The 23,323-nt window shown below is 34.4% G+C and overlaps 2 protein-coding genes across 2 annotated transcripts; one reads left to right on the top strand and one right to left on the bottom strand.

Moving 5' to 3' along the window:
* Nucleotides 1-7,945: 7,945 nt before the first annotated feature.
* Nucleotides 7,946-13,665, top strand: LOC112779525 (psbP domain-containing protein 7, chloroplastic). The gene is made up of 3 exons (XM_025823824.3): nt 7,946-9,622; nt 12,515-12,728; nt 13,218-13,665. Exons 1-3 carry the CDS (start codon nt 9,277-9,279, stop codon nt 13,528-13,530), a joined length of 873 nt encoding a protein of 290 aa, XP_025679609.1. The 5' UTR covers nt 7,946-9,276; the 3' UTR covers nt 13,531-13,665.
* A 97-nt stretch (nt 13,666-13,762) lies between these two features.
* Nucleotides 13,763-21,532, bottom strand: LOC112779524 (E3 ubiquitin-protein ligase JMJ24). Its single transcript, XM_025823822.3, has 13 exons — nt 20,339-21,532; nt 19,971-20,125; nt 19,773-19,872; nt 19,522-19,654; nt 19,372-19,426; nt 18,623-19,262; nt 18,157-18,486; nt 17,297-17,710; nt 17,095-17,167; nt 16,421-16,506; nt 15,027-15,146; nt 14,824-14,894; nt 13,763-14,212 (listed from the first exon to the last, which is right to left on the bottom strand). The coding sequence occupies exons 1-13, from the start codon at nt 20,933-20,935 to the stop codon at nt 14,113-14,115; spliced, it is 2,874 nt and encodes a 957-aa protein (XP_025679607.1). The 5' UTR covers nt 20,936-21,532; the 3' UTR covers nt 13,763-14,112.
* Nucleotides 21,533-23,323: the final 1,791 nt, after the last annotated feature.

The raw sequence follows: 23,323 nt of genomic DNA, 5'->3' as shown, positions 1-23,323 counted from the left end.
TTCTTCATTTTGAGTAGCTCTATTTCTATTGCATCTGGTTTGGTCTATTGTAAATATTTCTTTATCGTTTATGGATACTTAGTAGTTAATATTTGCATGTTGCATGATAGAATGAATAAATGGTGAAACACCAAGGAATTTCCATGAAACCTTTTCTAGGGGCATACCATTGATTGAATTGAAGAAAAATTGTGTTTACCAACTTGCTTGGAGTATTTTATTTGTAGAACATGGAAACGAGCTAGAACAACATACCTTGTGAGATTTGAGCTTTAATAGATGGTTGCACTTTTCGGCCATAATGTTGTTCTTGTGTGTGATTATACTCCTTTTTTATTGTGATCATCGATTTGCATGATTCTTTATGTCCTGTATTTGTGTTTGGATGCATTTAGCATGATTGAGGCCATCTTTAATGATAAACTCACTAACCTATATGTCCAACCCTTGCATTCACCTTTGTGAACTCCTTTGAGCCTATGAATCCCCTTTTGAGGGATGGTATTTTGAGTGAGGAAGAAGAGAGAAAAGGAAAATGGGGTTGGAAAGGCGTGATAGGATTCTCTTTCGAATTTGTGCCTAATTCGATGTGTGTGCATACACACACAGGTCCGTGTATACGCACGCTAAAGGAAAAATGCAGGGTGTGCACACGCACAAGCATGTGCCAACACACCCAACAGGGAGGTTAAAAACGGGTGTGCGTACGCACAGGCTGGTGCGTACCCACAAAAGGCTTTTTTTTTAAGAGTGAAAGGTCATGTGTGCGGGGGCACACGCGGCAGGGAGGCTAAAATAGAGTGTGTGCATGCAACTATCCATGCGTACACACAAAGCAATGGAAATGGGTCTTGTGTGCATACGCACAGGTATGTGCGTATGCACAAAACCCTGTTTTTGCAAAATTTTAAGCCTCCAAGGCCATCAAACATGATATTCAACATAGTTTTTCAACCCCAAAATATATTATTCCTCAAGAACACATGATCAAAACTAAAATGCAACTAAACTAAGCTAAGCAAGATAAGCAAATATTAAAGAAACAAAAGCTAAAAGAAGAGAAAGGTTAGAAGGATATTACCATGGTGGGGTGTCTCCCACCTAACACTTTTATTTAAAGTCCTTAAGTTGGACTTTTTAGGGAGCTCTTATTAAGGCGGCTTATGCTTCCATTCCTCCTTGAATCTCCACCCAAGTTTGCAAGTCCATTGTCCTCCGGGGTCCCAAATAAAGCGCATCAAGCTCTCAAGAAGCTCTAAACAAGAATTAATAACCCAAACTTGTTGATCATTGAAGCTTATATCGGGATCCCATATTCTAATCGTCCATCCATTTTCTTGTTGATCTTTATGTCTCAATTCGGATGAACAAACTCCCAAATTACCCTTAAAGCACCCGAACACTTTCCGGGATTCACTCAATTGCGCTTTGCACCACGCTTGAACTCCAAATCTTGATTTGGCTTCTTTGATGAATTTTGAACCCTTTTTGCAACCAACATCCATTTCTTCATCATTTAACACTCCAAGAAAGGCCTTGAGTTGATGATCCATTTCCAAGATAGCATATTAATGTGGCCCGATAAAGTTCATTGGTGACACTCAATTTGCCCTTGGAATGGAGTTACTCTTTTAGACTCTTGCATAAAAGCCTCCACCTCTTGGTTGTCTAATTCTTCCCCACCAACCTCTTCTGGCTCTTCCTCACTAACCTTTTCAAGCTCTTCCCCATCACTCAAGTCATATTTTGGAGGTTGTGTGAAGTCTATATCAACATCCATTCCAAATCCAATGGGAGAAGGTTCATCAAGATCATTGAAGGATTTGACCAATGTGGACAAAAATCATCAATGATAGAATCCACTTCTTGATTAATTTTCCCCAATTTTCTATTTATCTCTTCTGATTCAATTGTTTCACCTTCTTTCTCTTGTTGCAATTCATGCCTTAGCCCCACTTCTTTTACTTGAAACTCCGTGTTCTCCTCCTCACTAGATTCTTTAGTTGATCCCCCACATTCTTCAAGAAAAGTGCTTTGATTGCATGAGCATAGTAGGATTAAGCGGTTCACCGCTTCAGCTATGGTAGCCATGAATTGCCCTTGCCTCTTGAAGAATATTTCTTGCTCTTAGAAAAAAGCTTGAAGCTTTTGTTGTTCTTGGATCAAGGGTTGGATAACTTCACATTTTAGATGAAAAAGAAGGTTCATTGTTTGGGAGAAAGATTGTATAATCGGAAGGTGGTTTATATTAGTGAGTATATTGAGGTGGTGTATAAGGAGGTGATGGTTCATATGGTTGGTGACAAGGTGGATAAGCATTCAGATTCTATAGAGGTGGATGGTATGGTGCTTGAAGTTTTAGTGGTTGAGGGTTGGGTAGAGGGTATGGTTCATATCTTTGGGTTTGGTATGCAGATTGGGGAGGGTTTGGCTCATTGTGACATGGAGGGAGTTGCTCCTTTCTCAACTAGTTTTTCCATCCCATAATGCAATCCGAAGTTGAAGTTATCATTCCCTACAATATAAGCACAACCATACTCCAAGCAAAGAGGGTGATAACTCATAGAGAAAATAAAAATAAAAGACATCAATAAACAAGAGAAACAAAATCCTAATTACTAACAAAATCAAGCAAACAAGCAAAAAGCAAGCTATTTACACTATTCACATTCACAACAACAAAAAATGTGACACCAATTATATAGTACCCGACAACGATGCCAAAAGCTTGATGAGGGAATTTATGCCAGTCTAGAATTTCTCAATAGAAAATAATTGTTTCGTTGCAAACATAGTCCAAACCGGTAATTGATCTTCACATCAAAGTTTAATTTTTTTAATGTGAAAACGGGGCCACTGGCCCAAACAAAATAAAAACTAAACAAAAGAGAGTCTTGAAAAGGTTATCCCTCTTTTATCTGGGTCTAGTTGCAGGAAAATAAAAGCAGGAGCTTGCTCACAAAGATGGAGGCCATGGGGGGTTTCATGTGCGTACTTAGCCAGAGCGTCCGCCGAAAAGTTTGCTTCTCTAAAAATATGTCTCATTCAAAAATACCCAGGTCTAGCTAGCAAAGCCCTAATTGCACGGATAATGAAAGTGGATGAATGCCATTGAACAGGGTGATCATGGAGGAGTCAGAGAGTGCACATCGAGTCGGTTTCAATAATCAAGCTCTGGATGTTAAGCTTCAGGCCAATGTAGATGCCCCAAAACTCCGCTTTAGTTATGGGGTCTTTCCAATGTTCATCCAAAATCCAACTACAAAACGCCTGTGGCGATCTCGAATTAATCCTCCACAAGTTCCAGTCATGGAAGTTGATAAGAAGGAGCCATCCATGTTGAGCTTATAGCCTCCTTCCTCCAGCAGTTCCCAACCGATGTGCTGTATCCTAGTGTAGGTGAGAATTTTCTTACTGGTCTCGGTTAATGAATTCACCCCCTTCATATCTTTTAGCAAGATTCTGCGCTAAGTAAGAAACACTATTACCAGGGATGTTTTCTTGATTAAAAATCAATTCATTTCTATTTCTCCATGCTGCATTGCACACGGTGATGAAGTATATGGGCCAAGAGGTCCCATTATATTTATGATTCACCAAGCTTAAATTCTCCTCCATCCAGCTGTGAAGATCTTGATTGATGAAGTTTCTTTGCAAGGTGTTGTCGACGCTGCTTACCCAGGCATTCCAGATGTAAGGACAATTCCTTAGCACATGGAGAAGCGTTTCATCCTGACCAGGACATCTGGGACAGCTTGCATCACTGGTAAGTCCCCTTATCTGTCTTTTAGAATTAGTGAGTAGAGCTTTATGCATAATGAGACAAACAAAGATTTTAAGGCTCTGAAAAATTTTTTGCTTCCAAATATTTTTGGTATAGTTACCTGTATCCTTATTACTCTCATAGAACTCTTCATAGGTTAATTTAATAGAGAATTCTCCGTCTGGTTCTAAAAGCCAGGCTATACTATCTGGCCCAAGGTTCATCTGGAGGGATTTCATGAAATGAATGACATCCAAAATGTCCTCAAGAAGGACTCGGTGGAGATTTTCCCACCTCCAATTACCATTCTGGTCGGCAAACCTATGAAATTTCTCTTTAAGATCACCTATCTCAAGATTCTCAAAAGCAAATGACTTTAGTGATTCAATTCTTGGAACCCAATGGTCCTCCCAAAAGCGAACTGTTTCTTTGTCACCTAACCTCCTGACGATGCTGGTCTTGAACTAGTTCCACACCTTGACTATACCCTTCCAAGCATTAGAATAATTAGGCTTTTGTTGTACTTTAGGAAGAGCATCACCACCGCACCCATATTTTGATTTCATCACCTTAACCCAAAGGAAATTAGTCTTAGTAACTAAGTTCCAAGCTATCTTCATGAGGAACAAGTTGTTGGATTCTTGAGCTTTTCGAATACCAAGCCCTCCTCGATGCTTGGATCTGCACACTGTATCCCAATTAATAAGATAAATTTTTCTCTCACTCTCACTTGATCCCTAAAGAAAGTATCTAGAAGCTTTGTCAATCTGATTGCATACTTCTCTAGGAATCTTCATAGTTTGCATAACGTAGGTTGAAATGGTGGAGAGGACGGATTGAACAATGGTACATCTTCTGGCAAGGGAAAGAGTTTTCCTGTTCCAGGAGTTGAGCTTTTGGTGCATCTTGTCCAGAATAAATTAAAAATGTTGCTTGTTGCATCTTTAATGAATGAGAGGTACACCTAAATATTTTTTCAAATTGTTGGTTAAGTTAATACCTAGGTGCAAGCTTAGATCTTGTCTGACAGTGTGGTTGACGTTCTTGGCGAAGAAAACGCAAGACTTCTGAAAATTAACTTTTTGTCCCAAACTTTTACAAAAAATTCTGAGGGCTTCCTTGATGACACAGACCTGCTCATTATTAGCTTGAGCAAAAAGAACCAAATCATTTGCAAAGCAAAAGTGAAAAATCTTAGATCCTCCTCTAGAGAGGATAATAGGCTTTCACTTCTTATTATTCACAAGAGAAGTAATAAGGTGAGATAATCTTTCAATACATAAAACAAAAAGATAAGGGAGCGGGGGTCTCCTTGTCTAACGCCTCTGGTAGGGTAAAAATCTTCTGAGTGTGAGCCATTCCAGAGGACATTCATAGCTGGTGTGAAAATGCAGTGATGGATCACTTTAATCAGGTTCTCTGGGATGTTGCAATCCTTAAGGGTTTCCATGACAAAATCCCAGCTCAATCTATCATAAGCTTTCTCAAGATCAATTTTTATTGCCATTAATCCTGTCCCTGAATTTCTAGTTCTCACGGTGTGGATAACTTCTTGAGCAACAAGGATGTTATCCGCACTCACTCTTCCTGTAACAAAACTAGCTTGATTATCCGTAATAAGAGAAGACATGTGTGGTTTAAATATCTCGGCAATAATCTTAGTGATAATTTTGTAGCACACATTACAAAGACTTATAGGTCTAAACTGCGCAAACCAATAAAAATCGAGAGTATTTAAATCTTGGGTCGTCTCCCTAGGAATTGCAATTAAGTGCTCAATTATTAGGTATGAGAAAATGGAGGTTATGATAACAATTGACAAGAAATGCAAATGACAAGAAAGTAAAAGAAGCATGCAAGGTATTAAATGAAAAGCAAGTAAAGTAATAAAAATGAAACTCAAATGGCAAAAAGGAACTCTTGGCAAAGGTTGAGATTTAAGGTTTCTTATCCTAGTCATTGACCATAATTTTGTGAAGAATTAATCTCATTTCGTCAACCCTTCATCTAGGATAAGTCAAATAGGCATAATAGATCTCAATCCATAAATCCTAGCCAACTAACTAGTTAACTTAGTGAAAGACTAGCGTTAATGAAACCAAACCAACTAACAATCCTAGTCATAATCAAGAATGGACATCAATGACTCAAGGTCATCTAAGTCCTCAATTCCAAGCCAAGAGTGTGAAAAACTACACTAAAACTTACCCAAGCATTTTATCAAACACTTGGTGTGCAAAAAAGGAAAAATAATATAAATTACAATAATAATAAATTCTATAACTACCAATTACAAAAAAAATGATAATAACAACTCAAGTAAGCATCAAAGAAACTTAAAACATCAAAATTGCATTAAAAGGAATCAAAATTGACAAGTGTTCATAAACTAAAAGTGCCAAAATTGAGAAAATAACAAAAGAAACTAAGAGGATCAAGACAAAATAACATGAAAATATAAATAAAACTACACTAAAACAATAATCAACGACTAAAATTAAAGAGAAACTAAACTAAGAATCCTAAATTCTAGAGAGAAGAGAGAGCTTCTCTCCCTATAATATAACCTAAAACATGTTACTAATCTAAACCTAATTGCTCCCTCCCCCCCTCTTCATCCTTCTTGAATTTGGCTTCAAATAACTTCATAAATGAGTTGGATTGGGCTTGGAAAGCCCCAAAATCGCGACCCACGTGTTGCATTAAATGAGCTCATGTGATTGCGCTCGTGCGTACACACGACTGTCTGCATGGTCGCACATAATTACAACCGTGCATACGCATGATTGCACGAACTTCAAAACGTGCGTAAGCACGCATCACTATGCGTACGCACAACCTTGAAGAGCTCCAAACTCCATTTCTTCATGAATTTTTCACTTTTGCATGCTTTTTCCTCACTTCTTCAATTCATACTTATCTTATAAGCCTGAAATCACTTAACAAATACATCAAGGCATCAAATGGAATTAAAGTGAATAAAATTTAAAAATTTTAGGGTCTAAAAAATATATTTTTATTTTTAAGCACAAATTAAAAAAAATTCATAAAATTATACTATTTCAATGAATAAATATAGAATAAATTGATCAAATTCACCTAAACCTTCCTTCCCTCAATAGCATAAATATGAAAAAACTACAGGACATCATAACCTCAGCCTTTTCTCAGAACACAAAAGATCCAATCCACACAAACAAACCACTTCTAAACAAATGGCAAACCTAGGACTAGAACCAATTGAAGACAAAACAATCACTCTAACCATAACCCCAGCGCGCAGGTTACAATCCAAACTATTTTATTGTCTTGGAAAAGTTTTATTTGAGAAAGCAATCAGATTCAAGGTCAATAAAAATGCAAAGGTGGCTTCAAGGAATATATAAAATATATAAGATAATATTGTGCAAAATATAAAATATCTTTCGTTGTGTATAAAAAATATATAATTTTATTTTTTGGCCAATAATTGACCAACAAAAATATTTGTATACTAAAGTTTATTATCCAAATACTAATAATATAAAAGTAAAGTGTTAGCCTGGAATAGCTATGATGTTTTTAAAATATTGTGAAAATTAAACTGACGTTCTTTTATTGTTAAACAACACTTTTTAAAAAGTATTACTTAAAAAAATATTACCAAATTATAGAAAAATATATTTTAATTTTAACAATAGTTACATAATTAATGTAACTACATTATTTTAATTTTTAATAATATTTGTATAATTTCCAACTATTGTAATATAACAATACTAAAACACTTTTATAATTATTTTTCTTAGCACTTGATGTTTCAGGTGTATTTTAAATAATTTACTCCGAATTAAAAGTACAAAAATATTATATTATTATATATGTGCATCTTTTAATTTTAATATTAAAAAATAATTCATAAAAATTTAAAACAAAAATAAAAAATTATATTTCGTTGTGTATAAAAAATATATAAAATATATACATAAACATTGTGCAAAATTTAAAAAAATAAAATAAAATAAATTATCAAAAATATATTCGAATTATTTTATTACTGACAAAAATAATCTCAAATTTTATTATCAATAAAAATATTTTTAAATTATTAAAAAACATAACAAAATGAACTCTCTTAAACGAGACATTTTTTTTTTGAAAGAAAAAGCTCAACACATACGTAGAGCAACAGCAACAGATACAAAACAAGTCATAATAATTTCACAACTCCTATGTCATCCATTGCCATCAACAATATAAGTTATTTATAACACCATTCTCTGGCATATGAAAAAGATTGATTCACGCGGTCTCTAATTCCTATTGCCTTGTTGTGAAAAATGACATCATTTCTACGTAACTATATAGTTCATATCACTGAGAAGAAGCTAACTAGCCAATACCTGCGTATCTCCTTTCTCATTGGGACAGTTCTCGAGCTCTCGAATTGCTGTTTCACAGTACTGGGCATAAGCCATTCTTGTCCAAACGCCGATATCCAAGCACACCATACCTGCCAAGAGTAGTGCTCACATGTACTAAACAGATATTCTATATTTTCATCATCCTTCTTACATAGCATGCACATAGTATCATGCTGTTGCAGTGCACCCAGTCGACTAAATCGATCATTTGTATTGACTCGGCCTACCAAAACAAACCAGGAAAACAGCTCCACTCGTGACGGAACTAAACCTTTTCAAATGTCTTTTGTGAACCTGTAGCTTAGGATCTTCTCATCCATATTCTCTTCCTGCAAAACCTGCACAAATGAGTTAGTTGAATAAACTCCTTCCTTATGAAACCTCCATACCATTCTATCTTGCACATCTGCTATCAGTCTAATAGATTGCAGGATAAGTAGCAACTGGTCCAGTACATCTGTCTTCCATTGTCGGAATTCTCTTCTCCATTAGAAGTGCCACACCCACTCTATCCCATCCCAAAATCCACAATTCTCAATAACTGATCCTTTAAACGAGACATTTGGCAAACAAAGTTTTTTAAATGACAAGATTCTGAAATTAACAAATAAATCACGTTATGTTTTTCTGTTAACAGGCTTTTAAATTACTTGATGATATTTTCAAGGCTTATGCTACGTATATACCAAAATCAGTCATTAAAGTAAGTTATTAGTATAAAATATATGTTAAAATATAAATATATATTAAAAATAAATTAAATCACACATATATTTATACATAAATATATTAATAACTGATTTTAGTGATTGATTTTAATGTAAAAATAGTACTTTTGTATTTTCATTGTTATATTTACCCCGTATAGTGTACCAATAGCATAGATAGAGAAACGAGAACCACAGAAAGCGGATAAGAGTTATCCGCCGTACTAATGGAGAAGAGTCACAAACGCCCCCACACTCAGTAACATCGATCACCACTTCATCAGCATTTTCCATTAGACGAGACTTGATTTCGAAACCAAAATAGTTCAAAACCTTGATTTCAAGCATTCGAAATAAACCAGTGCCCCTTTTTATTAGTTTGGAATTCAAATGAAAGTAAAGCATGGCGTTGCAATGCAGCTTTATTAGTAACACATTGAACCGTTTTCGCACAACACACTGTTGTTCACAACAGCAACAACGAGAAGAAGAACAAGGAAGTTCCTTGTTGGGGTCTTCTTCTTCTTCTTCGTCGCCAGCTGAGCAGTTTGCACCTTTGGCCAATAGATTTCAGCGCCGGCTTCTTGTCGGCGTGGGCTCAGCTTCACTTGTAGCTGTGGGTGCCAACTTCGCCGGAATCACGAGCTTTCTGCTAGGTTTATCGCCGGAAAATGGCCGAAATCTGAAGCTTGACGTGCTTTATCCCGTTGGAGGTTACAGCCGTTGCCTTGACACAAGGGAAGGATTTGGTATGACTATTTTAAACCGGTTATTAATCAAAATGGTTCTTCTTTCAAAAACTAAGTATATGTTAATTTAATACTTTAGGTTATATTAGAATCCAGATGAGATGACTTTAATTCAACGTTAAAAGTTAGTTTAGGAGTGAGCAATGTCTCACATTTTAAGTAGTGTTTATTCGAAGAGACTGGAATTGAATATGGGCGCACAAATTGAATATTGTGTTTGCTAAAAAACAATTTTAGTATTAGAGATACAGAATTAAGGGCTAAAATTTTAAAATATTTATTTTTAAAAATATCATCATTTAACTTTTAAATTTTTATTATATTTCTTTCATCATTCTCTTGACTCTAACTTTCTATTCTACTCTTATTTCCTCACTTTATGAGGACACTTTCTTTCCTCAAATAAGATACTAATGTATATTTCAGTTATACGCTTCTTAATTTCAGTTATACGCTTTTTAATTTGAATATGGAAACAAAGGAAGTGTTTGGACTCATATATAAAAAGGAGGGATGCTTCACTTTATTGTGGGATCAAAGAAAGCAGAATTTGAACTCTGCGAGTTGTGTCCCTCAAAATATAAAAAAAAAAAAAATTGCAAATCGAATCATGCGATTTGTGAAGCAAAATTTCGAAAGAATTCACATGGTCCGAGTTGTGTACTCCGAGTTTTTTCAATTTTTTTAACACAAATCGGAGCCTCCCATTTGTGTACTCTTAATTTTTTTTAACTTTTTAAACACAAATCAGATGGTCTGATTTGTGGACTCCCACAATTTTAAAAAACATAAAAAATTACCATGTTAAAGTATATCACTCATTTTGCTTCCATATCAAAATTTTTTAGCCTTCAGTTATATCTATTTCGTACCAAACACCCTTCAAAAATTTAATTTAATATTTATCTCTTTGTTGTGGATCTGTCTCCTCTAAAATTATATTGTCATTTTAGAAAAAAAAATATCATTAATCAACATTAAATTAAAATATTGGGACTCAGATAATAAATGTTATAAATTCATAAGTGATTAAAATATTACTTTATCACCTTTTTAACATTATCACTTTAGAAATTTTTTTTTCCTTCATCTTTATTTTTTTATTTCTGTCTATCAATTTCAGTCTCTCTCTTAAATACTATTTTACAGATTCTCTAAAATCTTATTCTTAAAATATGTAAAAATTTTAATACAACTTCTTTATATCTTTTATAGAAAAATACACATAAATATTTATATTTTTAACACATTTCATCACGTAAGAATTTTTTTAAATATACGTGATTTTTGCATTATTTTTTTATTTATTTTATACTATTTTTTAATTTTCAAAATTTTCTAAGATAAAAGTTCTAATCCGATTTAGAGAATTAAGATTAGGTGGACTAACTAATTATAAAAGATACAACTTTTTTTATTTACCAATTTTAGGAGGCATTCGAATTTTGAAGTACCAAACTGACGTATGTGATTTTGTTGGACTTTTTCGATTTTCGACCATTTAATCCCTATATCAATTCAATTAAAAATCGCTACTTTGAATGATAGGTAATTAGCTTTATTTAAACTATTTGAACTTAATTACCATTTTGTCCTGGGTATATATTATATTATAAGATTTAAGTATTTTTATTTAATGAATATAAAATAAATATATTAAAAATTTAAATTTTTTATATTTTTAATAAAAAAAATTTTATTTTTTAATCTTAAAACACATAATAAATAAATCCTATATTGTATTAGGTTCGGTTGCTTCTACTGAACATTGAAGTCTTACCATCATCAGTTTTTTCACTGAAAGTCTTTGCTATCATCATTATTGCCAGCAAAAGTAGTTAGAAATTTTCACAGAAGAAACCGATAATGATTAGATTAAATACAATTAGCATAGCCTATTTGTTCTTTGAGATCGGTTACATTAACAATATTATCCGATACAAATTGTGTATGAATGAGTAGGTTATTATAGTTATTATCATTTATTCTTATTATGATGATATGGTATTGTATGTTAGAGTATAATTAGGATTACTTAGATTAATTAATATTATTTAATATATTTAAATATTTATTATAGGATATTATATTTTTATTATTTTATTTTTTTTAACATTGAATAAACATAAATATTTTTTTTATTGTTCTCTTTTATCCCTTTCTAACATGATATCACCTCTTTGAAAATGATAAGTTATTTTTCTTCCGATGAAATTATCGGATTTTTTTACACTTTTTCTCTATACCATTTTTCTTTGTTTTTGGTCACTCTTATTATGCCTTTCACCTCACCGATTATCCTATCTTTTTCATCTTATATCATTTCGAGTCTAATGAGTCAAACACCACTGTCATCCATTGCTTATCTATTCTCAAGATAAATCATATATTTTTTGTCATTTTCTGGTAGTTCTTTATCCGCAGACATTTTACCATCTCTTTGTAGTATGCCACTTTTTCGGTAATTTTTGGGTAGTTCGCCATCTTTTTTACAGTTTGTCATCTTTTTCGCAGTTTGCCCCTCTTGCGGCAGCTTTGTCTGCGTTTTTCTTCCGATAGTTCTATTTGCGTTCCTTTTCGACAGTTCCGTCTGCTTCTTTCTGTGTTTTCTTCAGGCAATTCCGTCTGCATCCGTTCTATCAGTTTATGTTTTTTTTTTCTATCAGTTTAGAGCATAATTAGGATAAATTAGATCAATTAGCATTATTTAACATATCTAAATATTTATTATAGGATATTACGTCTTTATTATTTTGATTCTCTTAGAATCTACATATATCTTTTTATATTATATAATTTCATATAACCTTAAATATAGATAAACCTTTTCTTTACTGCTCTCTTTTACCCCTTTTTAACATTGTATTATTGTATATGAATTTGAATGAGCAGAATTTATATACCCAGCAAATTGGGTTGGAGACCAGACTGTGCTGTACCGTGCCGCTAAGAAAAGAGAACTTGAACTGTCACTGGATCCACCAGCATTAAATGCTACTCCAAAACGTTCCAACTTCAGTGAACCGGTTGTTGCATTTGGTCCCCCAGGTTCCACTGGAGAACTCAATGTCAGTGTTATTGTTTCCCCGGTTGCCCAAGATTTCTCGTAAGTCTCGCTACTCAATACTCAATAACTGCACAAAATTTGTATTTGGTTTAATTGGCTTTAATATTTAAAATAATTTTAGCAATTTTTCTGGTATTCTTCCAAAACTAAACCAGACTTGGGTATACTTAAAAGCAGTTGCAGTGACTTGTCCTTTTTATTTTTAAAACAGTTCATTTTGTGATATGAGAAGACAGTCGAAAGAACTAGGAATTCATGATGCAATAAGTAGTAAACTAACTCGCTTCAAACTTCAAATTATCACATATCACAGATGTGACTTCACTTACTTTAGCAACCGACCAGCCAACTAAAAGAGCTAATTATTCATTAATGAAAGGACGGACTTTTCCACACTAGCTTTCGTAGCGGCAAGTGGAGGGTCTAAATCGCGTATAAAAACAAAATTGAAATTATACTTGGTTTACAAATCATCTTTTCTCTAATAATTTCATAAACTATTATATTTCTAATGTTTCTTTTGACAAGAATTGAAGCATTTGGAGGGCCAGAGGAGGTTGGTGAAGCCGTGGTTAGGACCATAACAGGATCAGGGCAGCGCCCAGAAGTGAAGGGCACATTGATAAGATCAAGTTTGAGAGAGGATTCCCTCAGAAATGCAAAATATTATGAAATCGAGTTCAGAGTGGAGAGTCCTTCGTTCCGGCGACACAATGTTGCAGTCTGCTGCGCTCGCCATGGCAAGCTGTTTACTTTGAATGCTCAGGCACCTGAATCAGCCTGGCCAAGAGTGAAGTCAGATTTCTATAGAATTGTCGATTCATTCAGCCTCACAGCATAAAGTCCAACATTTTTTCTCCTTCATGGAAATATACCTTGATATTTGATAGTGTAAACTATATTTTTTGTCGGTAACATTAGTTATTTTCTTCAAAAAGTATCCTTAATGCTTAATTTCTTCCAAATTTATCCGAAATTTGTGTCAAAATTATTCCTAAACATTAACTTCATCTAAAATATTAGGGACAAAATTGAAAAGAATAATTTTAACACAAATAAACAAAGGAAAAGGGTTAAGAGTAAAGTGATCCCCATTCTTTCTTCAAAACCAAAAACAGACACTCCCTAAAAGTTCAATTATAGTTTCAATTTGTGAGGTGCTTGTATTGTATCCAGTTATTTCTGGACTCAACTACATCAGTATAGGATTAGAAACAAGTTTGTACACGTTACATGTTTCTTTTAAAATACAGATTAACAATGATTGTGTCTCTAATGTCTCTCTAACTCTATTATACACATCAAGTGATGACCTAGATATTTGATCAAAACTACACTGAAAATTACCAACCAACATAATACAACTACTGTACATAACTGCTTTCCTGATTCAAGGACTGGATTGCATGTGGCACGTGGGAGTTCAAGCACAAGTAATCTGCCGTTGCTTAACCATCTTCTCGTAATTCTCAGATACCATTGCAGTCAAATTAGGGTCTCCATATCCGATCTCTGCACCAAGCCTGTGGTAGAAACATGCAAGACATTTCAATATTATGATTATCAAAGAAAATATGGATATATGGTCTGGTGACTATTTTTTCACAATGAATCAGCCAATATGGAAAAAGACATAATTTCCGTCAAGTTGATCTCACAAGGAACCTAACAGAGGATAAAGATATCAGCAGGCATAGAGAATTTTATTTTCTATTTGAATAAGACCCCAAATTAATCTTCAAATGAGTTGTGAAACACCAATTTGGTTCTTGGAAGATTTGTGATATGAATTTAACCCTTCAAATAATTGTTGGAAATCAACTTGGTCCCTCAATAGATTTGTGTTATCAAGTTAGTCATTTGAAAGATAAACATTATTTCAAGTCCAAACATTTTCTATTGGTATTTTTTATATGAATTTTAATCTTTCAAGAATCAAATTGGTGTCAGGCTCCTTCAATGACCAAATTCATATCTTACAACTCTTTCGAAGCTCAATTTGAGGTTTTACTCTCTCTATTTCAAACATAGGATTAGAATGTTACGAGAGGAAATAAAATAAAAGGGGGAGACAGTAGAGATAATGAGCAAAAGAACTAATGCAATAACAAAGACAAGTATGAAGTTTGCATACTTTGGATCAAGTACAAGTTTCTGAACCTCTTTGATAGATGAACTTGCAGCATAAAGAGAGATCTTCCCAACCTGCATAGATGTCCAAGAGTATTTCAAGACTAATAAACACAAGTCAACAATGAATCACAAGCATTTTAAAGAAAACATAGGATAGGAACGAACAAAAATGAGCTTAATTAAATGTAAATCTTCTCTTCTGACCTCCAATACTTGAGGTTTTGCTTCATGTTCATTAGGTAGACTGCGGACTTCCTCTGCCAGTCTAACAGCCTCTCCCAAGCTCTCGGGAGATAAGAAATCAAGCCCCAACTGAACAGTGGACTGAAATTTTCATAATACAGAGATAATCACATACACTATTGTGAGAGAGGAATCCATGTCATTGAACAAAAGGAGTTTCATTTTAATTCATCAAATAAAATATTCAGTTATTATCTTGCACAGATATATGAGTATGAGTATCCAATAAGATACGAAATATACTAATGATCTTTCTAGAGGACCTTTCCTCTGGGATGAAAGATTGGAAAGCTTTTTTGAGGTAGGCAATGGCTCCCATGCCAACATTTGGTACAAGCATTGGATAAGAAACTCCTCTTTTAAAGTAGCCTTTTCATGTTATCCTCTTAAGAATACCTCAGTCCCCAGAATTTTTTTTTTTTTGAAGTTCTTTTCATGTCTATATCTATGGACTTTTAACTTTTTCAGAAATTTTATGATAGAGTCTTCAGATTGAGTAATCCGTTTAGGTCTTCTTGATTCTATCACTCAGTCTCTTTGTCAAAAGTCTGAGTATCTTGAATCCTCTAGAGTCTTTGGTTATAAATATTACATTCATTTCACATCCTATTCTCTAAATATAAGCTTCTTTTCACATTGATAAATCCATTTGAAGTTTGAAGCTTCCTCAAAGGCAAATCCATTATTTGAACAGAGCATGATAGAATTAACATCAACGAGATTAAGTTGTAGGTTTGAGGACCATAGAACGCTATCTCCCCGGGTATGTGCCACATGTATAGTGAATCTGCTCATATCAACTACAGATATATTTTTGCATTACTATATGGTTAACTTTTCATCAACCACTCTGTTTGGTATCTTTGGTGACTATTGGGTATGTTCAAGAACTTTAAATTTGTTCGCAATGACTTGTTTTGTTGGCCCTGAAGGAGAAAGGAAGCCACATCTTCTCAGTAGTGTGCTGCTGTTTGGTTTATTTGGCCGAAACATATCTAGTAACTTCATCGGTAGACATTTGGACAAGCATATGTTTGGCTTATTGATGCAAGGCATCTGATCTTTCTAGAGGGGCTTCTCTTATAGGTATGCTAAGAAATGGAACAATTTGCTCTTTCGATATCTTCTTTTGTATATTATTATTATGAATCTCTTGTCGTCTATTCTTTTTTTAATTATTCCTCTTATAGATAAAATTCCTTCTTTTCTAAAAGATAGCATTTAAACCTGATATTAATAATGGTAGACTCTTAATCACATGAAAATTTACCCTTTCAATCCGTTTAACCAACACTTATCACACTATCAAGGTTGTCAACTAAAATAGATGAAGTCACAAGGAAAAATGAACTCACCTGAACATTTCTTGCCTGGAAAGGGCAACCAGCAGGAACAAAGATAGCTTCCCCCAAATTCTGTTCAAATGACCAGGGCTCCACTCCTATGCAGAAGATGGTAATCATATTTTAAAACAGGAACATCAGAGCTTTATCCTACTAGATTGGGTCAGCTAAAGAATCACAGTTAAAAACAAGACAAAGAAAATTCGCGATAAGCCGATAAAGTAGTCTATCAACAGTTTAATTTAGAGCATTGGTACCAAGTTTTCCATGATTAATAGTATGCATGGAAAAATAAACATGAATCCCTTCAATTAAGTCTTGAACAGTGTCCACATCTCATTGTTCAGCCAATTTAGGTGTAGGTGTAAGTGGACTAAATGGAAAAGGAAAAGATGGAATAGGAAAGAGTAGCATTCCCCGTGTTTAGACTTTAGATGATTAACGAAGGAAGCAAACGCAAAGCTTAAAGGTTGCAAGTAATTTTTTTTAAAAAAAAAAAAACTATTTTTTAAGAGAACTAAGAAATCCTTCTAATTGGTATGCCCAGAGATTCTCCTAACTTGAAAATGTTGCTCGCATCTACCTCAAGGATCCAATATTCTTCTCCCTCAAATGAGAGAAAGGAGGGGGAAGACTATTCAATAGTTTTGTTTTAAATAAAAATAGGATGGAGTATAAATTCTTACCAAATTCTTCCTTCAGCTTTCTTTTTTGGTGTCTGTCAAGAAAAATAGCTCCATCATAAAGAGGCCATGTAACCTTGCAATGAAAGCGTACCATCAGCAATATAAAATTGAAGCAGTAGATGGAGGCACAGCTGGAAAGGATTTTTCATTTCTTTTTTAATAATAATAATAATTAATTAATTAAAAAAAAAATTGGACTTACATATTCATTTAATATATCATCTGGCTTTCCAAACTCATTCCGATGTGTTTTCAAATATTCATTCAACTTTGGAACATCCTGCCGACGAAAGACATCCCAAAGAACTCCAGGATGCATTTGCTCAGAGAAATTTCCGTTTTGTTTGAATGGAAGTTCATGATTGACCATATTCCCATCAGAACTAGAATGATTTTCAAACCCTTGATCCAGTGACTTACTCTGGTTTGGATCCAAATCCAGCCCATTATTTTCTGTACCAAATGCCGAGTTAGGTGAACTCCTGCTAGAACACATTTGATTATCTCCACGTGATTCCTTCACCTCTAACTCCTTGTATTCTTTTTGGATCATTTCAATTTTAGTTCTCTGCCAGTCCTTCAACATTACTTCACTTGTATGGACCAAAAGGTACACCTGTGGAAAGTTGGTGAGTTTATTACGACTACCTTTATTCATGAACCCACTTCTTTCCTTTTTTTTTAAAAAAAAAAATCTTTGTTAAGGTTAGAGGACCTCTTTCCTTTTGCATCATTTTACTCCAGACAGTAAAAGAGCAGAGAGAGTACTAAGCAGAATTTAGGTAAACAAGACACATCACACATGCTAAGTCTTTTCACTTGAAACAGCATAGCAAATTATAAACTGACACGTAGCACCTAATATCAACAACTTATAAATATAATGAAAAAATAACACATGATAGATACCTAAGGAAGACAAACTAATATGAAGCATCAAATTTTGTGTATATATATAATTAGAAATCCTTTCAGTCAAGAAGCCTGAGTATCATAATATTATTGCAATACATACAAGACAAAACAACCATTTCTCAATTGTGGGTTAATAGGATAGAGTACCATGTCCCGCATATTGAAGTGGAGATTGGTCACTGAATCACCTCTACCAAGTTCATGATTGATTCCATAAGATATATAAATCTTGGGTCCTACATCATTCTGCAAGGAGTAATGAGGCAATTTAGCTGCAACATTAAGAAGGCCCCACTTGGAGTGAATATACTGAAGTAAAGGCAGTTTGCCGATAAATTCTGGTCTTTGGTACAAGAGAAACTCTTCAGATGCACTAGGTGAAGGCCAATCCTTCAACTTCAATAACTGTGGCCAACCATTTTCATGAGTACGCCCCTCAGTGTAACCAGTCATGAAGTAACTAAGCTCAATATCAATCTGCCAGTATAAAATTGAAAGGAAAAAGAAGTGCAGCCGGAAAGTGAATAATTAGATAAAGATGTCTAATCCATGAACACACTGCAGTAAAAAATTGCAATCTGAATTGACAAAAAGAAGTGCTATAGATGCGTACCTCAGACCCATCTAAGCAATCTATGGCCCTAACCACTCTGTTTTCATCTTTCATTTTCTCATCTGTTGTCTCTAGAATCCCTCTCCAGATGACCAGCGGATCCCAGCTAGAAGAGGATGATCTATCAAACACTTGCTTAACAATAATGGGTTTACCGGTTTTCCAGTGCTTTCTAAAATTTCCAATCCCATCTTTCATGAGATCTTCAGATGCAGGACAATAAAGATAGTTATCATCACTAGTCTCTCTATGGGAACATTTGCGCAATCTGAGAGCATTCAACTGAGTTTCTGGTAGATCATCAGCATTATTAATCTTACAGCCACCAACCATTTCTTCTACATTTTTCACCAACTTTGCAACCCAATTCCTCTTGAAAATCCTGCTCAAATTTAACGACGAATAACCACAGCCACCATATTCCTTAGGGGGGCATGGAATATTTCCATTATCATTGGATCTCCAATGAGGAAACTTACTTAATATGTTTTGGTCATAAGCTTTCGCTAATTCTGTTTGTGGTTCTTTGTTGTAATCTGAAGTTGCTTCTCGAAGATCATGACAACAATTAAGGCACAAGTCATATGAGCAAATTGGACAGCGCCGATGATAATCAGTGATGGGTATCCTACATAAATTGCTGCAAGAAAACAAAATCAAGAAAAATATTGACCCTATGAAAAGGAAGCATGCATAAACATGATGCTTATACACAAAAATTGAATCTATCAAGTCTAAAAGAAATTTACCAGCACATCTGTTCATCTGCTCCCAATTTTATCCGGGGAAGATCTATGTCCACACCTGAGGGAAAAACCATTAGTTCAACATTGTCACCTATTTGTTCATCAGAAAGGGCAAACAATATATGCTACTTGCAGTGCAAGGCAACTTCTTACCACGTAACTTCTTTTCGAGCTCAACTTCAAAACACTGTTCTTGGTGGATCTGTTTTACTACAGGAAGCACTGCTGACAACAGCGAGTGGAGATACTGTAACTTATCTAGAACAGGTATCTCCCGTATCCGAACCTTAATTACACAACAGAAAAAAAAAGGGGGAACAAAGGGAAACTTAACCAACTGGAGAAGGAATTACAACACTAAACATAGAATATTCATGCTTCATCAAACATTAACTACCAAATACCTTTATTGAATTATCACTACGTACACAAACTCTACAGTTACAAATACCACGGCACGCAGGACACATCCTCTGAATTTCATCCAGCGAAATGTCTGAGTACCTAATATCAAGCAAACCATAACATTCACCACCCAATTACACAAGGAAAAACAACAACCAAAATTGACACACAATTAAGATTCCATGCTCGTTACCCACCAAGTTGATATACAGCTATTACAGTATCCTCTTCGATCACACCGCTGGCACCAAGTAACCACCCTGTCTCTGTCATTCCTCCGGCACTGATGGCATGTCTGCCCGCCAGTGTCACCAGTCTCCTCCGAGGAGTCTGTGCTTGCATCCGAGTATTCCTGTCAAAACCACCCGATTCAACTCAAAGGACTCTACTGTCACAACTATAACTGCTATCAAAATTTGAATTCTGATCTAGTGGCCAGTGTCAGTGTAAAATAGACAAAAACCATTCATTTATAGGCCAACTGGAATATATAAATATATAATTGAATGTTTATACAAAATATTCTGAATTGACAGTGAACTAAAATTAAGTCCTTAAAACTCACAGTAGTGACATTAGTGGCCTCCAAGCTCCTCCTCTTCCTGGACGAGTCCCCACCAGAAGCCAGCTCAGGCGACTCGTGACCCGTCCAATTTTCCTCATAAAGAGGCACACCCTCCTCCTCCTCCACCTCTTCCTCACCCTCCTCCTCTTCTTCATAATCTTCCTCATCCTCCTCATCTGGCTTGGGCAGTGAGGATCGCCCCGACATGGCCCCCTTCTTGGGGACATACCTGAACTGATTCTTCCCCACCTTATCCAACAACCTGCTTCCGCCACCAGAACTATGCTCCCCACCACCGTGCTTCATGGCGGACAGAGGAATATCGAAATCGTCACTCTTGCTTTCAAGGTGTCCCTCGGAATCTCCAGACTTGCGCTTAGCCTTCTTGAGGTTAGCTCTCATGGCGGAATTGGCTGCCCTCTTCTTGGCCTGGATGTAGTGCTTCTCGCAGACGGTCTTGTCCGGCATCGACATGGCGGTGCACCGCCACTGCTTCCCATCGGAACGCTTGCACCGGAGGTCGTCGGGAATTCCCACATTGTCCTCGCCATTGTTGTTGTTGATGTTGTTCCCAGAGGATGATCGCGCTTGATCCATGAAGATGGGAAACCCCTCACCTCAATTTGGGGAAAACCCCCAAAAATTGAGTGAACAGTGAAAACCCTACTGTACCCCTAACCCTAATATCGATTATTTCGGATAGACAGTAGAAGGAGAAAGATGGAATTGGGAGTAGAGTGAGTTGGAAATTTGAAATATTTGCTAGCTGTTAGAGAGAGAGAGAGAGAGAGAGAGAGAGTGTAGTTACTTAGAGATTGGGGTTGTTGTTGCGGCGGTGACGACGTCGTTTGGTATGGTTGGAAGAACGCAGAAGCTTGTGTTTCGTAAGGTGGCTTTTTAATTTACAGAAGAGCAAGACCAGGGAAAGAGAGAGCGTGTAATGTTGTATGTGTGCTGTGTTGTATTAGGCTTGAGAAGGAAAGTTACTGAAGTTTGTCTCGTGTGCTTAGTTAGTAGTACTTACCCATTGCTAGCTTAGAAAATCACAGAACCAATTACATTTATTCTTCTGGTACATTAAACCATGTTCTTTCTTTCGTTTTCTGTTTTCTCCGGAGTTTTTCTTGCGTTCGTAATTCAATTCATTATCCGTTAATTAATTGTCTGATATCATATGCAAAAACCAAAAAGAATGTGTTTCAATTTCCAAAGGACGGTAACTATTGGCTTGGAAGTGAAGTGAGATTACTCTGTACAGGTGAGTTCAAAAAGAAGGAAGGGAGATCTTTTTTAAATTAAACAAAAAACTGTTGTACGCTTTTTTTCGTAGATAAAGAGTACTGTACTTTTAAATAAGAATTTAATTTTGAATAATAATTTTATATGTATATTTAATTATGTAGTATTATATTAATAAAAAAAATTATTTTTTATATTAATTACGTAAATAATTATCTAAAAAAATAAATGTAATTGCGTAATTTATAAAATATTTTACATTGTCAGTATATTAAATTTAAACTTAAGATATATAATTTATAATTAATAAAAACAAAACAAAAATTAACATACATTTAGAGGCTAATTTTTTTTATATTAATAAAAATTTGGTATGTAACATAGTTATTAAATTTATTGGATTTTAACATAATTTCGGACGTAATTTATCAAATTGTAGGAGTTATAATTTTTTTAATTTTTTTTTATAATATGTAAGGGATGTCTTGTATTTTTTATTATTAAAAAAGTAATATGTAAGGAGAAAAGTAGAATTTTTTTTAAAATAATTAATTTAAATATTTAATTTACTGATATATGTTATTTATAGTGTATTTATTCATTTTCATCTTTTTATAATACGTAGGGATGTCTTGTATTTTTAATTATTAAAAAAGCAATATATAGGGAGAAAAGTAAGATTTTTTTAAAATAATTAATTTAAATATTTAATTTACTGATATATGTTATTTGTAGTGTATTTATCCATTTTCATCTTTTTACTTATCTCATTTATACGGTAAATGAATTGAGATTAAGCATATTTTGTTTACAGTGTAAACAAGATAATATACGTTTTGTCATATATGTATCACGTTTACACACGTGTTATTGATACGTGTCTTATTTTATTTACACTATGCTCAATCTCAATTCATTTATAATGTAAATGAGATAAGAATGACACACGCTTATATAAGGAAGTCGTTTACAGCACCTTAAATGTCCCTTTTACTCTATCTTTCACTTCATTTCTCCCTCTTTTGACAGTTTTTCTTGATATTCTTAGAAATTATGGCGTACGCAGATGCACAAGATGATGATATCAACTGCCTGAATGCAACGTAACACATTGCGGGAGCGATCGACTTTTCAGGTTAGTGATGTTGTTTTCCTCTTTTAAATAAATAAGCACGTAGTTATAGTTAAGGTACTTTTATAGAATTAGTATTGTTATACATGACTAGAGTAGCTTATGTGTTGGTAGCATTGTTAAATTTGAAGAATCAACAACATATTATAGATGATGACTAAATATTACTATTGAGTTAAAAACCCAATTAGGAGTGTGATTAGTTTGGTAATTGTGCAAGTCTGGACTGATTTTAATTTTTTCACTTGATGACAAAAGAGAGAATAGTTAAAATATGCATTAATGAATGTGAATTGCAAGTTGAGATAATCACCAAAACATGCAATTCACATTCACCAATGCACATTTCAACTACTTCCCCTTTTGTCATCAAAGAAGAAAACTAAAATCAGTCCAGACCTGCAAAAGATGGATAAGATAATGATAGAATAGCAAAATAAGTAACATATGTCTAATTAGTTAGGTACAGCCATCCAAAAAGTAATAAAACAGTGTTTAAAATCCAAAAATCACATAAAAGTGGATAGTAACAAAAGTGAAGCTCTAGATTAAGAAAAGTGAATCTGAGCAACATGATCCTGAACCAGCTGCTGTAGACAATTCTGTAGGAGACA

Source organism: Arachis hypogaea, chromosome 19 (genome assembly GCF_003086295.3).
Source record: "Arachis hypogaea cultivar Tifrunner chromosome 19, arahy.Tifrunner.gnm2.J5K5, whole genome shotgun sequence".
Lineage (NCBI taxonomy): Eukaryota > Viridiplantae > Streptophyta > Magnoliopsida > Fabales > Fabaceae > Arachis > Arachis hypogaea.
Note: the sequence above shows the minus strand (reverse complement) of the source record. Positions and strands in the feature narration are given on the sequence as shown.

What these genes read in the sequence shown, in the direction of transcription:
- LOC112779525 (XM_025823824.3), top strand. Translation starts at nt 9,277, where the DNA reads ATGGCGTTGCAATGCAGCTTTATTAGTAACACATTGAACCGTTTTCGC. An exon ending in TGACACAAGGGAAGGATTTG is followed by an intron (nt 9,623 to 12,514) that starts GTATGACTATTT and finishes TTGAATGAGCAG; the next exon opens with AATTTATATACCCAGCAAAT. An exon ending in CCGGTTGCCCAAGATTTCTC is followed by an intron (nt 12,729 to 13,217) that starts GTAAGTCTCGCT and finishes TCTTTTGACAAG; the next exon opens with AATTGAAGCATTTGGAGGGC.
- LOC112779524 (XM_025823822.3), bottom strand. Translation starts at nt 20,935, where the DNA reads ATGGATCAAGCGCGATCATCCTCTGGGAACAACATCAACAACAACAAT. An exon ending in GTAGTGATAATTCAATAAAG is followed by an intron (nt 19,655 to 19,772) that starts GTATTTGGTAGT and finishes TGTGTAATTAAG; the next exon opens with GTTCGGATACGGGAGATACC. An exon ending in TCCAGGCAAGAAATGTTCAG is followed by an intron (nt 15,147 to 16,420) that starts GTGAGTTCATTT and finishes TGAAAATTTCAG; the next exon opens with TCCACTGTTCAGTTGGGGCT.